The sequence below is a fragment of the Erinaceus europaeus genome, chromosome 1 (genome assembly GCF_950295315.1).
Source record: "Erinaceus europaeus chromosome 1, mEriEur2.1, whole genome shotgun sequence".
In the NCBI taxonomy this organism is placed as follows: Eukaryota; Metazoa; Chordata; class Mammalia; order Eulipotyphla; family Erinaceidae; genus Erinaceus; species Erinaceus europaeus.
In genome coordinates, this window is record NC_080162.1 from 66019045 (window position 1) to 66035599 (window position 16555).

Genomic DNA, 16555 nt, shown 5'->3' on the forward strand with positions numbered 1-16555 from the left:
ACTCAGAAAGTATCTACAGTGTTAATAATATGAGTATAAGAAAGACCATAGTTAAAAAAAGAAGGTTTTTTTTAAAAAATTTTTTTAAATAAAGGGACAAATAGAAGAAAGATGAAGAAAGATGAAGAAGGCAAGAAGAGAAGAACTGATACAAGGAAGAGAAAGAACAAACAATGAAGAAATAAAGGTCTGAAGAAGGCAGGCAAAGATGAGAAGCATATGATAGGTGAGGCTAAGAAAAAGAGCAAGAGAAAGATGGGAATGTGGAGACCGGAAGTGTAGAGAACAAAGAGTAAGTCTATGATGCTTGTATATAAGATGGCCACATTAAACACCCTTCTCTCAAAAGCGACCCCTCCCGTCTAGTCCTACCTGGCTGGAAGGATGGTGGTCACCACTTGAGAGCTTGAGGGTTTGGGGGAGTTGTGTTGGGGGGAACAGAGGGATCCTCATGGCAAGTTTCCGACAAGAATGAGGAGGAACCTTCCCCCTGTGTGGGAAAAAAAAAAGGGAGGCTGTCATTTTTTGTGGCACTGATATTGATTTCTAAGTCACCTACTATTTAAATAATTTGTTTGGAGGCTCTCTTGCCTTCTTGAGTGGATATGTAAAACCTCCAGGGCCCTATCTATATCCCCCTCTCGTCTCAATTTCTCTCTGTCCTATAGAAAGAAGAAGAAGAAGAAGGATGAGGAGGAGGAGGAAAAAATGGCTGCCAGGAGCAGGAGATTCACACTGCCAGCATTGAAACCCAGCAATAACTCTGGAGGCAAAAACAAACAACAACAACAAAAAAGAAAACACAAAAAATTACTCTCAATCTCTTTTATCTAATTTCAGCACTTATACTGTGGGGTAGCTCATCTGGCAAATACAATGGGATCAGCAATATAGTTCTTGTCTTTTTTTTATATCCCCTTGGTAGGGATTAAATATTAAATATTATTATAGCTATCATTTTAAGAAATTTTCCACAAAATCCTACCACCATCAAGAAAACTGACATAAGATGGTGTGGGGTGATCAACATCATTTTGTTAAGTTGAATGAAGCAGCTCAGAGTTTGGACTTAATTACTTACTCAAAGACAGAGAGGACTTTTCTTTTAATATGCAAAGTTGATATTGTTAGTTTTCTAAAAAAAGTCATTAATTCAAAAACATGTATTGAGGACCAAATATGTGCCAGGTATTATAATTTTATTTTCAGTGTTCAAGAGCATCAGACAACAAAACAGATTACGTCATATCTTCATGGAGCTTACATTTTAGCAAGGAGGAACCAACACTCAATGATGCACAAAAGAAAGAAGTAAATGACAGAATAGAGAGAAGATGATAAACGCCATGTTAAAGAGAAACTAAAGCAGAATAATAGATGCTAGGGATGAGAGAGTGAGAGATAGGTTTGTAAATTTAAATGAAGTGATTGTAACAAGCCTCTTTAAGGAGAAAGCTTTGAACAGACTTGAAAGACAGGAGGAAAAGAGTTGCTCAAGTAGATATTTGGGAAATGAACATTCTGGGTAGAGGAGACAGTCAATAAAACAAACATCCCAAAGTGGGGTTGCCTACCTTTTGGGGACTCAGCAGAAACCCAGGATGGTCTGAGCAAAGAGTAGATCAATCAGAAAAAAGAGATCCAGCAAAGAGGAGTAAGATCAATGAAGATTTTATAGGTTTTTGTTCTGACTGAGATGGAAGTCATTGTAGGATCTTAAACAAAGTAATCAAATTTAATGAATGTTCAAAAAGGATGGCAGCCTCGGCCTTTGTGCTAAGAGTAAATTGTGCATTGGAAAACAAGACAACAGAAAGACCAGTTAGGTGGTTTTTGAAAGATCCAAGTGAGAGATGATGGTAGTTCTGCTGAGTGTGACAGTGCCCCAGTAGGTGCCTTACCAATATAAACAAGTCCTTACTGCCTTATGATATTTTTCAAATCCTAGGAGTTTTTTTATTCTATCTAGACAAAATCCTATGAATAACTTAAGATTTATTTATTTGTTTGTTTGCTTATTCATTGTATATAGAGAAGAGGAGGCCATAGCATCAAATCTTCTAGGCTCAAACTTGGCTCACATTCATGGTAAAGCAAAACATCACCCAATGGAACTATTTCACTGTCTGAATAAAGTAAGAATTACTGACAGCTCATTATTTACTTCACAAAACACAAAAGCTACCTTTGAGGAGTGATATGTAAGGGTCACAGAAATAGAAAACTAGGAAAACACAAGTTATCCTCTTCATGCCACTCAAAAATGCACAGGCTACAGGTTACTCTCACACATACATTTCTACAGATTAGCATAATTAGAGTAAAATCAATTTTGATGCCAGAATGGTTAAATAGGTTAATTTTCTCCCTAATTGTTTAAAGTTGTTAGTATGTGACAGAGAACATAAATGTGTATGTGTGTGTGTGTGTGTGTGTGTGTGTGTGTGTGTCTAGGACTCAGAACAACTGAGGGAACTCCAAAGAGAAAGGGAGAAAGGCAAGTGATTATAAGCCTAGCTGTTGCTTCATTCCAACAAGAGTGACTGCTACCTCTCCCATCAGCACTCTGATACTTAGAACAATGTCACTTACAATCAATCCACCCTAACTGAAGTATACAGAAAGACAATTCTGGGAAATGTAGTTCAGTCTAGCCAAAATGTCACATGAGATATCTCTCACAGTTAAATAAAAATTGGAAATTTTCTTATTAAAATTATGCTGTAATATTCAGGGAGACAACTTTTAAAAGAGTTCTCCAGAGCTGGAGAGGAAACTTTCTCTTAATTTTGCATGTGTTACACTCCCCAGAGTATGTTATGAATTTCTATTATCTTTTGGCTCTGTGAGGCAATCAAGTTTGAGATTTGAACAGAATTGGAACTGAGGACTGGAGAAATAGCTCACTTGGTAAGGAACCTGCTCTGCCATGAGCATGTCCCAGAATCTAGTTCCTGCACAATGCATGTGGAGTACACCACTGGTATTGGGGGAGGCTCTGGTACTGGTCATTCCTTACATCGTAGTATGTTAGACACATTCATTCAGTTTATTGTCAACAGGGTTATCACTGGGGCTTGAAGCCTACAAGGTAATTCACTGCTTCCAGCAGCCCTTTTTCCCTTTATTTTTTTCTTCTTTATTTGATGGGATGGAGAGAAATTGAGGAATTGAGGGGGAAGGGAGACAGAAAGGGAGCAAGACAGAGACACCTGTAGTAATTTTTTCATTGTTCATGAAGCTTCCCCCCTGCAGGTGGAGAGGAAGGGCACAAACTTGCGTCCTTGAGCACAGTAATGTGTGCTCTCAACCAGGTATGCTGTATCTCACCCCAACTTTTGTCTTTTTAATTTTTATTTTATTCATGTATTAATTATTTGTGTTGTAGAAGAGGGGAAGCTACAGAAGGTGAGAGAAAGATCAGAGCATATAGACGGTGCTGGAAGATTGAGCCTAGGGTCTTGCTTGCAAAAGCATTCATTCCATAAACTGAGACACATCTCTGGCTGCAGATGTTCTTTTTCCCCCAAGATAATTATTTACATTGACAATAAAAAAAACATTTCCTTCCAAAGGAAGTAAAAGAAAAACACACAATGGGAGTCAACTAAAACATGACATTTAGGCCTTAAGGTGCACTCTGATGTGTCTTCTTTCTCATTCTGAATTTTTTTTTTTAATTGGGGGGGTGGTTTAATGGTCTACAGTATAGACTTTAACAGATAGGCACAACCTCTCATTTCTCCTTAAGGGGTGTCTGTGAGACACTTTCCTCTCTATCCTAGGCCCCCCCCCTCCCACTGTACACATTCCTTTATCCTGTCTCCTTCCCTCCCTTTCCAGAGTCTTCTGCTTTTGGTTCAATGCACCACATCCAGTCCAAGTTTCACCTTATATTCCCCTTACTGTTCTTTATTCTTAAGTAATGTGGTCCATATTCTATGATGAGGTGTAAAGGATGCTGGTAGGGAGAACCCACATTTCCCCACCAAAATAGAGTAAGGCCAAAGAGGCACAAATGAGTAGTATCTGGCAGGTTTTATTTTAAACAGCCAAGCTAGATTTTTCCTCAATTAACACTGGTCTGTCAGAACTGAAGTCACCACATGTAGGGCTCTGTCTCATCTCTTGGCACAGTGGTAGGCCTGACAAGACTAACTTCAGCCAGAGAGATGAGTCAGAGGGAAAATGAGGAAAACCATTCTATATTCCCTTAGTAGAAGGGATAAAAGAGCCAGGAATATGATGAAATGTTCTATGGGTGTAAATTAAGATGCCTAAAGCTTCCTGGAATTCTCTCTTGCTGATGAGCTAAATTAAAACAGAAAACCTGTGTTCTAAGAATCATCAAAGACAAATTAAATGTCAGATAAAAAGCAAATGACACATTTATTGACTGTTTTATGAGGTTACTAAGACGGTTCATTAAAAAGTCCCCTGAAAACAAGATTCTCTTTGTAAGAAGAGCCAGAAGCAGAAAAGTAATCAATAGACATTGAAATATTTGCAGCAGATTCAGGGAAATTCCCCATTAATGATGTTTCATGCTAATATGAATCTTTTTGAAGTGTGCAGGGGATGGGAAGACGGTTCTTTTAATAATGAATTAATTCAAAGTGGAGCAGGATTCCAAAGGCATTTCTCTGGTGCTGAGGTTCTTGAGTTGTTTCTAACACTTTTTGTACACATAAGCCCTTTCCTACTGGGTTTTGCAAATCTAGGTATGGAAATCCCTAGGAAACCAATTATCTCACTGCCTTGAAAGACTGGCTAGAATTTATAGCATTCATTTTAAGCACTCTGTTGTTACAGGATTATTTAAAAGGAACCGAGTGAAATATATCTTACTGCTAAGAAACACATAGCTGAGTGTTTCCCAAGAATTTAAAACTACTGAAAAGGGGCTAGCATTTTCTTTCAAGAGTATTTCTATTGTTTATAACTTAATACATTCCAGTAGACTATATATATGTGTGAATATGTAATGTAATTTTATGTCAAATTGAGGGCCAAAATGCTTATTTGTACTTTTACAAATATAAGTGCATTTAGGAATCATCTACTTCTATGTTTCCCAAATGCCCTAAAAAATTACATTCAAAAGGATTATCTCTTTTTTAATGGGAAAAATTGACTTCCCATATGAGAAAGGCCTGCATATCACAAAGTAGGTCATTTAAAAATAAATTTTCACACTGTGGTTGGCTAAATTTGATTGCCTACTAAATACAAGCCAGCAGGACTAAAGTTCTTGATCTCTATGTAGAAATCAAATGGACTTTTAACCTGTTTTTGGATGAAGCACATTGTTCTGTGACTATTTTGTTGTGGGCTACTAAAAATGTTGGGCATTTGAGTAAATCTTTCCAGATCATAAACACATGGTGGAGCAAAAGATTACCACAGCTCTATTTAAATTAATCTTCCTTCACATGTAGCTTGTTCTAAATCTAGCCAGAATTCTTCCTTGCCCTGAAGGGCAGTTGTCATTCAGTAATTGGCTTTTCAAATTCCTTTTTTTGTTTAAATTTTTAAAAATATTTATTTATTAATTTTCCATTTTGTTGCCCTTGTTGTTTTTTATTGTTCTAGTTATTATTGTTGTTATTATTGATGTCGTTGTTGTTAGGACAGTGAGAAATGGAGAGAGGATGGGAAGACAGGGGGAGAGAAAGTTAGACACCTGTAGACCTGCTTCACCACCTATGAAGCAACTCCCCTGCAGGTGGTCCTTGCTTGGCGCCACATGCACTTAACCCGCTGCACTACCGCCTGACTCCCTTAAATTTCTTTTGTTAAGAATTTTTTTTAGATCTGTTTGTTCACTGCTAAAGGAGTTGTTTGGTTACCAAAGGCTTGGGAAATTATACAAATTGTAATTGGGGTTCAGAACAGCTCAAAATAGTTAACACCAGAGAAAATGGGAATGTTTAAAGAGTTTCTTCATTCAGGAGGAACTTAGAAACATAAACACATTGTTTTATGCTTAGAATAACTGAAGGGAAAGCAAATTATATTTTACAATGTGGTGAAAGAAATTAAAGCATGGGAAGATCTATGATGCCAAGTAGTGTATATTTTTCCTTTAAGTGAAAAAATAACCATTAATGGATTCTAGGTGAAAAGTTGTTTAACTCACCTATAAAATATTTGAAAGTGAGAGTCAGGTGGTAGCGCAGCGGGTTAAGTACACGTGGCACAAAGCGCAAGGACCTGCTTAAGGATCCGGGTTCTAGCCCTCAGTTCCCCACCTGCAGGGGAGTTGCTTCACAAGCGGTGAAGCAGGTCTGCAGGTGTCTCTTTCTCTCCACCTCTCTGTTTTCCCCTCCTCTCTCCATTTCTCTCTGTTCTATCCAACGACAACAACAACAATAATAATAACAACAACAATAAAAACAAGGGCAACAAAAGGGAAAATAAATAGTAAAAAATTAAAAAAATATATTTGAAAGTATTTTTTGGAAACATGATCAGTGCTCAAAAATTCTGATTTTTATTATTATTTGCCAACTACTCTCCTTGGCAATCTACAAAAAAGTTTGCCATATTTTCTTCTTCATAAGAAGGGTGTAGCAATATCTAACATTACTAATTACATTATCGACACCACTTCTCTATCTAACACTCAATGATGGGACAGATCAACAATTTCTAGATGCCATAAAATCATTCTGCTCTTTCCTTTTTCTAACTGGATTGAACTTGTCTCAGGCCTCTTTTATGATCATTTTCATTTCCTTGAATTGCTCTTTTTTTCCTTGTTTATGTTGTCGTTAGTCTCTCTCTTATCTATGCCAAGATTCAAAACAATTCCAAAACTGTATGCAAAGAAAGTTTATTTCAAAGTCAGACTATTCTATTTTGGTCCATGTCCCACAATTATAGGAGCATGGCACTGGCTAGACTTTTCTTTTGTCTACGTTGCTGTTCTATGCTTTAGGCTTTCTCTGTTAAGTCCCTACACTTACTGTTTTACTCTACAGTTGCTTCTTGTCAAAGTAACTTCCAGTTATTAGCCACTGTGAATGTTGTGTAGTAACATTCACAATTTCTTACTTTATTATTAAAATCATAATATGGGGGTAGGGTGGTGGCTCACATGGTTTAGCATACATGAAACCATGCTCAAATATCTGGGTTCAAGCCCTTGTTCTCCAATTTTAGGAGGGAAGCTTCATGAGTAGTGAAACAGTGCTACATCTATGCATCTATCTATCTATCTTTCTATCTACCTATCTATCTAATCTGTCTCTTCTCAATTTCTGTCTCTATTCAAAAATAAATTTTAAAAATATTACAAAAATGATGGTATAACACATAAAAAAATTGAAGCTTGTACAAACTTTTTGATTTTGATAATACATTAGTAGTCTTCAAGGATAGCCTTCAAATTAAGACACAAGTTGGGCATAAGAGCAATTTCATGGATGAAAAGCAAAGGGTAATAGTTGTGTTACATATTTACAATAAGGAATAAGACAACAGAACTACTGAAAATTCACAGAAACAATTCTGAACACTATCCAAGGAGGCTAAAAAAGAAATGGAGGAAGTCGGGCTGTATGTAGCGCAGCGGGTTAAGTGCATATGGCGCAAAGCACAAGGACTGGTGTAAGGATACAGGTTCAAGCCCCTGGCTCCCCACCTGCAGGGGAGTCGCTTCACAGGTGGTGAGGTAGGTCTGCAGGTGTCTATCTTTCTCTCCCCCTCTCTGTCTTCCCCATCTCTCTCCATTTCTCTCTGTCCTATCCAACAATGATGACATCAACAACAACAACAATAATAGCTACAACAACAATAAAACACAAGGGCAAAAAGGGGAAAATAAATAAAAGAAAATTACTATTACTATGGTCAGGACATGCACTATTAACTGCCTACCCAACTGTTTTTTCAAAAACAATTTTGCTTAGGTACCTGGTGACCATGAAATAAGTTAACTCCTTTCACCTTTGTGAGTTGAACCTCAATTACTCTAAGTCAATACTGATAATTAAACTCTTATGCTTATGATTAGTTTAAAAATCAGTATAAGACACAACTATAGCCAATGAGGCGATAATATTGAGGAGATTCACAAAGTCTTTTTCTGGGTCCTGTAGAGGATTGCAAGAGGAAAACATTTCATTTTTGTCTTTGGACAGTCTTATGTAAGGCTGTAATGCACACACACACACACACACACACACACACAAAAGTCTATGAAAGCTATGTTTTAACTGTATAGACAATTTGGGAATAAAACGTAGCATCATGAGAAGGCACAGCAGAGTATTAAAATGCTTAGATACATGACCATACTGTTGAGTCACTAAACTAATTGGAGAATTTCAATACTTCTTAACTTCCACTAGGGTGACTTACTAAATATTACTATTTAGGCCATGTTTCAGTAAAACTGTTGCTGAATGCACACTTACTGAAAATTTACCCAGCAATTGTTCTAATGCTTGTTCAATGAAGATGTCTAAAGGTGCTTTAACACTTGCTAAAGTTGAGTTTAATTATGGTGATTTTAAGCAATTAGGTAAAAATCTTTGTAGGGTTATTTATCCTGAGAATTATGTAGTCTAAACATATTTGAGATTACATGTTATATGTGTATGACTAGTTGACATAGTTGAAGCAAAACAAAATGAAGCAAAGTAAAACTGAAAATAACTATACTTCCAAAAGAAGGTATTTTAGAAAAAGAGATAAGTGAGAAGCAGAGTTATGTCTGAAATTATGTTGTGACTTATTTTATCTTATTTATGTATAATCAACATGAAAGGGTGACTAAGAATATTTATTTATTTATTGGCTAAGAGTATTTAAACTGTATGTTTATATGAAAGCAAAAAAATCAGCCTATCTAAATTATTACTAATTCTTGGATTTTCATTATTGCTTAAGGATCTATGGACAAAACTTAGGTGTTAAACATACTTATTAATGTCTTGTGCAATAAATGTAAAAGTAGAAACAAAGAAATGACAAAATATCTTGAGGATTTGTCACAAGAAATATATAAGGAATAAATCGATGTGTAGAATCTATATAGAGAAACATAGTGAACTTTTTTAAAATAAATTTTTATTATTTTTATTTATTTATTGGATAGAGACAGAAACTGAGAGGGAATGGGGAAATAGGGAGAGAGACAGAGAGACACTTGCAGCCCTGCTTTACCACTTGCAAAGCTTTCCTCCTGCAGTGGGGGGGACCGGGGGCTTGAACCTGGGTCCTTAGGCATTGTAACATGTGTGCACAATCAGATGTACTACCAACTGGCCCCCAAAGTGAACATTTGTGAACTCTGTAGATTCAAGAATTACTTGTATGGAATGGTAATACATTTTCAGAGCAGATATATATTTTTAATTTTTTAAAAAAAATTTTGGTGTTTATTTTCCCTTTTGTTGAGCTTGTTGTTTTTTTATTGTTTTTATTGATGTCATTGTTGTTAGATAGGACAGAGAGAAATGGAGAGAGGAGGAGAAGACAGAGAGGTGGAGAGAAAGATAAACACACCTGCAGACCTGCTGCACTGCCTGTGAAGGGACTCCCCTGCAGGTGGGAGCCGGCAGCTCGAACCGGGTTCCTTACGCTAGTCCTTGTGCTTTGCGCCATGTGCGCTTAACCGTTGCACTACCGCTGGACTCCCTAAGTTATTTTTTAATTACCTTTATTTATTTGTTGGATAGAGACAGTCAGAAATTGAGAGGGGGGGAGATAGATAGATAGACAGAGAGAGAGAGAGAGAGAAAGAGATATCTGCAGCCCTGCTTCACCACTCGCAAAGCTTTCCCCCTGCAGGTGGGGACCAGGGACTCAAACCTGGGTCCTTGCACATTGCAACATGTGTACTCAACCAGGTGTGCCACCACCTGGCTTGCCCCCAGAACAGATATCTTAAACTAAAAAAGAAGGACAGGAAAATTGAAGACACATTTTTCATTTCTTTGCTGCTTGGCTCTGGTTTATAGTGGCACAGGGGATTGAACCTGGGACTTTGGAGCCTCAGGCATGTGAGTCTCTTTGCATAACCATTATGCCACCTACCCCTGCTTGCACATTTTTCAAAAATATAAAAATAGTCAGAGATGAACCAAAATGGATGAAGAATGATCTTAAACCAAGGTATTATTTGCAAATCAGGAACTATCTGATTTATAAACACTGTATAGTGCTATTTTTTATGAAACAATTGATTTTCAAAATAATAGGAATTTTAAAGTGTAGCCCTAGAAGCTACAATTTTAAAGAAAAGTTTTGGGGCCAGGAGGTGGCGCACCTGGTTAAGTGCATACACCACAGTGTGCGAAGACCCGGGTTCAAGCCCCCGTCCCCACCTACAGGGAGTGGTGAAGCAGGTGTCTCTGTCTCTCTCCCTCTCTACCTCCCCCCCTCTGTCTCTATGCAATAATAAATAAATATTTTTTAAAAAGGAAAGTTTTTTTCTCTTAGTTTATAAGAAGATACTGTTGGCTAAAAAAGTAGGGTGAATTTGGTGCAGGGCACCCTCATCTGGGAAAAGTCTGTAATAACAATATTATGTATTGCTGTAGGGACTTGTCTCTGACTCTTTCCATCTTGTACACTAACTATTCCTGGCAAGGTGTGTGTGTGTGTGTGTGTGTGTGTGTGTGTGTGTGTGTGTGTGTGTGTGTGTGTGTGTAGTGATGGTGGTGGATTTTAAAAATAATTAAATCTACTTTATAAGATACATATATATGTAAATAGCATAAACGGACATAAATTATGGTGAAGTCTTATATGATACAGCGAATCTTAACAATGGGATTTTCAAATTTAACCCAATTGCCAAATAATTTGGTTATAGCAATAACTATCTACTGCCTTCTTAAACCCTAAGACAGCAAGAAATTTCCCCTTTCTCTATAAAGCCAGTATTTCTCCCAGGCCTGGAACCTCTAGGGTGGGGCTCACTTTCCTGCATGCTTTAACCAACTGATACTGCATCTGCTGATCTCAGCCTAATCAATGCAACCAGTACCACCTCAGCGTGCTTCACTTTGGACTGTGTCCAGAGACGTCAGGTGTAGAATGTTAACCCTTCAGCCCCATTATTCTGGTGAGACCTTTCCTAACTCATAGGACTTCTTAATTCCATTTTGGGTGGCATACCTAGATATAGACCAGGGCACATGAGATAGGGTATATATACATGTATCCATACGTTAGGGGAAAATATATACCTGAAAGTAATAGAGCACAATAGTTTGAAGTGAGTCAATAAATGAAGCAAGTAGGAAGATCTAAAAAGACACCTTAAAGTACCTAACGAAACAGTTTCTACTTAGATCTAGGTACCGTCCTCATCTACCTCCTATTACCTGTCCCTCAATCACTCCAAAGCTAATCTTGTCAGAAAAAGTAAGGAATACAAAAGCTGAATAAGGGGACAAGAGACTGGTATACTTTAATGATGTCTCTTTAGTCACTACCAGGTCACCCCATCACCTGGGGCCCTAGTCAGGAAGTCCTGCAATTCACATGATAGACCTAGTCCTCTAACAGATCCCTCTCACCACTGTCACTGGTAATTTCCATCAGAAACAACATAATGGACCCCTCTGTGAGCCCCTATAGGACCTTGCCCTCAATGTGGATCAACAATGGTACAGAATGCTGGAGTCGGGCTGTAGCGCAGCGGGTTAAATGCAGGTGGCGCTAAGAACAAGGACCCGAATAAGGATCCTGGTTCAAGCCCTGGCTCCCCACCTACAGGGGTGTCGCTTCACAAGCGGTGAAACAGGTCTGCAGGTGTCTATCTTTCTCTCCCTCTCTCTGTCTTCCCCCTCCCCTCTCCATTTCTCTCTGTCCTATCCAACAACAATGACAACAATAATAACTACAACAATAAAACAACAAGGGCAACAAAAGGGAATAAATAAATAAAAATAAATATTTAAAAAAAAAAACAATGGTACAGAATGGTCCATTCTCCAAAGGGAGATTGGATAACATGCTCTACCTACTACCCAAGGAAATGGGTCCTGAAATTGGTGCAACCTGGAATGTTCCTACTAGTGACCACAGAATGTGAGCTCAGACCTACAGGGATGTAGAGGTTACATAGGGTCCTGTGCTGACTATGGGCCTCAGATCAAATGACTTCCCTGGGCAGACAACCCCCACTGTGTGTCTTGGATCCCTGCCTCCCCAGATCCCTGCTCCACTAGGGAAAGAGAGAGAGAAGGTGGAAGTATGGAATGACCTGCCAATGCCCATGTTCAGTGGGCAAGCAATTACAGAAGCCAGACCTTCCACCTTCTGCACTCGACAATGATTCTAGGTCCATACTCCTGGAGGGATAAAGAATAGGGGCACTATCAAGGAAGGGGATGGGATATGGAGTTCAGGTGGTGAGGATTGTGTGAAAATGTACCCCTCTTATCCTATAATCTTGTCAATATTTCCATTTTATAAATAAAAATTTAAAAAATGCCATACAGAGAGAAAAAAAAACAACAACCTAAATCTGAGCCAAGTCTCAGATTAACTGAAACCAAATCTCTGGAGGTTAGTTCCATACATCTGCAGCTTTAAAACTCACCAGTTGGTGATAGTTAATACTATGAAGACTTATTATCATTGTGAAAGACCACATAGCTTAACAAGAGACCATAAAAATGAGACTGCGTGCAAGGTACATGATTTAATGTAGGCTTACATTCACTAAATGGAAAGAAAATGAAAGTACTATGTAAAATTTGGTTCTGTTTACCTTGGGCTTCTCATCCAGGATCTGCTGACGTATCTCTTTGTGTTTCTCTAAGAGTTTTTCTTGCCGTTTACTTTGTGCCTCTTCTAACTAGAAGAAAGTTATAAGAAAAGTCAGTTTCATTGAAATGTTCAAGTAGATGTTTTCAAACAATGAAAGCTTACCAGACTTATTCTAGTAATTATATAATGTAATAACTAGATAGTACAGATATTTAAATTCAATTATTATGGACTGTAGATTATATTTAATTTATGAATTCTAAGTTACTATTCTGAATAGTAACTATTCTGAATAATTACTATTCTGAATAGTAATAGTAACTATTAGTATAGTTACTATAGTAAACTAATAGTTACTATTACTAATAGTAATATTACTAATAGTAATAGTAATAGTAACTATAGTAATAGTAATAGTAATAGTAACTATAGTACTATTACTAATAGTATAGTATATAGTATATAGTATATACTATATTACTATTATAGTAATATAGTATATACTATATAGTAATATAGTAATATAGTAATATAGTATATACTATATAGTAATATAATATAGTATATACTATATAGTATAGTATAGTATATAGTATATAGTATATACTATATTACTATTACTAATAGTAATAGTAATAGTAACTATAGTAATAGTAATAGTAATAGTAACTATTCTGAATAGTTACTATTCTGAATAGTAATATTCTGTTATTATTCTGAATAATAAATTAAATATAACTATTTATTCTGAATAATAAATTATTAATATTAATGATAAAATTATTAATATTTTATAAAATTAAAATTAAAATTATTAATATTAATAATAAAATAATATTAATAAATATTATTCTGAATAATAAATTAAATATAACTATTTCATATTTGGTTAAAAATGCCATTATAGGCACAAAAGACTGCTGTCAAGTACTGGAGTTTGATAAAGGAGTATGGGGAAGAATCAGGGTGCTTAAAGAACTATAATATACTTGCATTTTTGTTAATATTGAAATTACTTATCATAAAAAAGTTAAATCACTAGAGACCTAATTGTTCTTGTTTTTGTGGGATGTTTACATTGGAATTATTTCTGGGCTCTTTAGAAATAAATTTTGACATCTATCTCTTCTTGAACCTTCTTACATATAAATTTATGATTAAACTTAAAGAAGAATCAGTTATGGAGTGCCTTTTCTGTGAATCAGCTCTGCTGGTGCTAGTGATAAATATTCAACAAAGGCAGACATTGCAGAGAACATAGGCTAATGCTTCAAAAATCACACATGGTTTGCCAAGGAGGGGAGGATTAACAGACATACCCTCTTGATGTACTGCACCACCTCCTGGATGTATGACCGGATCATCTCCGTCTTTTCCCTACAAGAAAATGACAAATGTATCATTAAATGAAACCATATAGCATGGACCAATATGGGTACTTGAGTATTCCATTTGAAAATGTACAGAATGCTCAACATTCCTTTTACTCCTTCCAGTAAAGGACAGTTCACCAGTTCTTGATAAAGGTCAAGTTATACCCAAGGGCAAGCTCTGTTTTCATTAAATGCTTGGAAGGTTTCTGACATATGGGAAGTGAGAATTTAGCTTCTCCCTAAGGGAAGCTCGTTTCTCAGTCTTTATCCACAGTCCTTTATCAAACTCAAATCTTTGAGTTCAGTGTTAAAAAACCTTACAAAAGGTATGTTTGGGAAGGATAATTAGGGGAATAATTTGACAGGGAAATCTATGTTTAAGAAGCTGTTATTCGGATAAAAAAACTAAATAACCCCAGGTAAAATGTGGGGGAAAGAGGCACTTTTCCCCTTACTCTTCCATCTGGCTTTTGTCTTTGGATTTAGCTTCTGTTATCTTCTCCTGCCTCTTTTTATCCATTTTCTTCTTCAGTTCTTTCTTCTCTCTAAAATCAAAATGGAAATGAGGAAAATGGCCAATTATGTGGCAAGCTGCATTTAATTCATTTATACACATAAGTTCACTTATGTAATAAAATTAGAAGCTTACTTCTCACAGATTTCTTTAAGCTTTTTTATCTGATTGTTCTGACACTCTTCAGCAACATCTGTCAATTTCTGAATAAGCTAGAAAAAGAAAACACCAATTTACTGTTTTGTATTATCACACACACACACACACACACACACACACACACACACACACACACACACACACCTCAACATCCCCACACCCCCTCTAAGCATTTTCCCTTCTTCCTCCACCCTCCAACAACACACCCATAGTTGGAAAATCTGCAGTTGTTCCTACAGAGTTCTCTGATCAAAAAATAAAAATAATAAGATTGATATTTAACAATGGTTAAAATTGCTATATGGTAAAAAATTGCTAGACAACTAGACATGGGCAATAGGACATGATTTAAAGCCATCACCCCGTCTGGGTTTTAATCACCTTATCTAGATTTTAATATGGAATTCTTATTGTAAATTCAGTTTAGACACAATTCCTTAGTTTATTGTACTGATTAGTGCAGCTTGCCTCAACACAAAGAATAATAATGATGTGGATAAATATTTCAATCACTACTCTCTATGACTTATTACAAATATGAACTTTTGGTAATGGAACCTATGCTTTTAAAAAACTGTACCTTTGGGAGTCGGGCAGTAGTGCAGCGGTTAAGCACATGTGGCGCAAAGTGCAAGGACTGGCATAAGGATCGCAGTTCGAGCCCCCAGCTTCCTGCAGGGGAGTCGCTTCATAGACTGTGAAGCAGGTCTGCAGGTGTCAATTTCTCTCTCCCTCTCTGTCTTCCCCTCCTCTCTCCATTTCTCTCTGTCCTACCCAACAATGATGACATCTATAACAACAGTAATAACTATAGCAATAAAAAACAACAGGGGCAACAAAAGGGAAAATAAATAAGTGAATATTAAAAATATTTTTAAAATAAATAAATTAATTAAAAAATAAAAACTGTACCTTCTTGATTACAATGAATTGTCAATTTTTGGTCTCTTGAAGGAATTTAAGATAAAAAGAATATGACAAAAAGAATGTTATAGCCAGCTAAGAATTATAATTTCCATTTCCTAATTATCATTCATTTTGTAATTGCTTGAAGAATTTCTCCTAGTTTAGGAATTGATATCCTTATATGGTAGTTTCCAAACAGTATCAGAAGTTCTGTACTATCATTGATCTTAGAATATATAACCAACCATAAAGTCAATTATTTTATTGATATTATAGTTTTTTGTTTTTTTTTTAAATCACTGGGACCTCACTGTTTCAGGACAACCTTTTCAAAGACACAGACACAGGGATACAGACAGCAGAGCGCCAAAACTTTCCTCAGTGTAGTAGGGGCCAGTCTTGAACCAGGGTTATCCAAAAGACTGTTTCATGGGATTATACATACTTTCTTGTCAAACTAAGCTTCCTGAAGGCAACCGTTGTGTTTTTTAAATCTTCAACTCTCAGCACAACTTCCAGCTTTCAGTAGGTGCTTAATAAATGTCTGTCATTATGTGAGTGCAATTTTGATCTCCAATTGCATATCTCTCTCTCTCTCTCTCTCTCTCAATACTTGGCCCTAGTAGGAGCACCACCTAGATGGTCTGGCTTCCTGCAGACAGTCCTACTGTTCATTACTAAGAATGGAAATTATCAGGTACAGTAGGATGAATTGACCTGATTTTATAAATAGCAACTACAACAGTGACAAGACAATACAATCATATCACCATCTAAAGTTCACTATGTACTCAACAGTTTGTATCATTTTAAAGGTAGTAGCATCTTTAATTCCCTTTTTTTTTCTTTCCAGAAACATATCTTTAATTCT

General features: G+C 36.5%; 1 protein-coding gene and 1 long non-coding RNA gene across 3 annotated transcripts in view; one reads left to right on the forward strand and one right to left on the reverse strand.

Moving 5' to 3' along the window:
* LOC132537428 (uncharacterized) overlaps positions 1-891 on the forward strand; it is a 44444-nt gene extending 43553 nt beyond the window's left edge. Inside the window, exon 2 of the long non-coding RNA XR_009548853.1 lies at positions 676-891. This is a non-coding gene — a long non-coding RNA (uncharacterized LOC132537428). The remainder of the gene's footprint in view (positions 1-675) is intronic.
* PLCB1 (phospholipase C beta 1) overlaps positions 1-16555 on the reverse strand; it is an 805117-nt gene that overhangs the window by 84308 nt on the left and 704254 nt on the right. Inside the window, exons 28-32 of one of the 2 annotated variants that reach the window (XM_060186537.1) lie at positions 14755-14831; positions 14561-14650; positions 14052-14109; positions 12734-12820; positions 373-490 (exon numbers count right to left, since the gene is read on the reverse strand). In XM_060186537.1, the coding sequence (XP_060042520.1) occupies positions 392-490; positions 12734-12820; positions 14052-14109; positions 14561-14650; positions 14755-14831 (411 nt within the window). In that variant the 3' untranslated portion in view covers positions 373-391. The remainder of the gene's footprint in view (positions 1-372; positions 491-12733; positions 12821-14051; positions 14110-14560; positions 14651-14754; positions 14832-16555) is intronic. The other variant, XM_060186536.1, reaches the window with a different exon arrangement.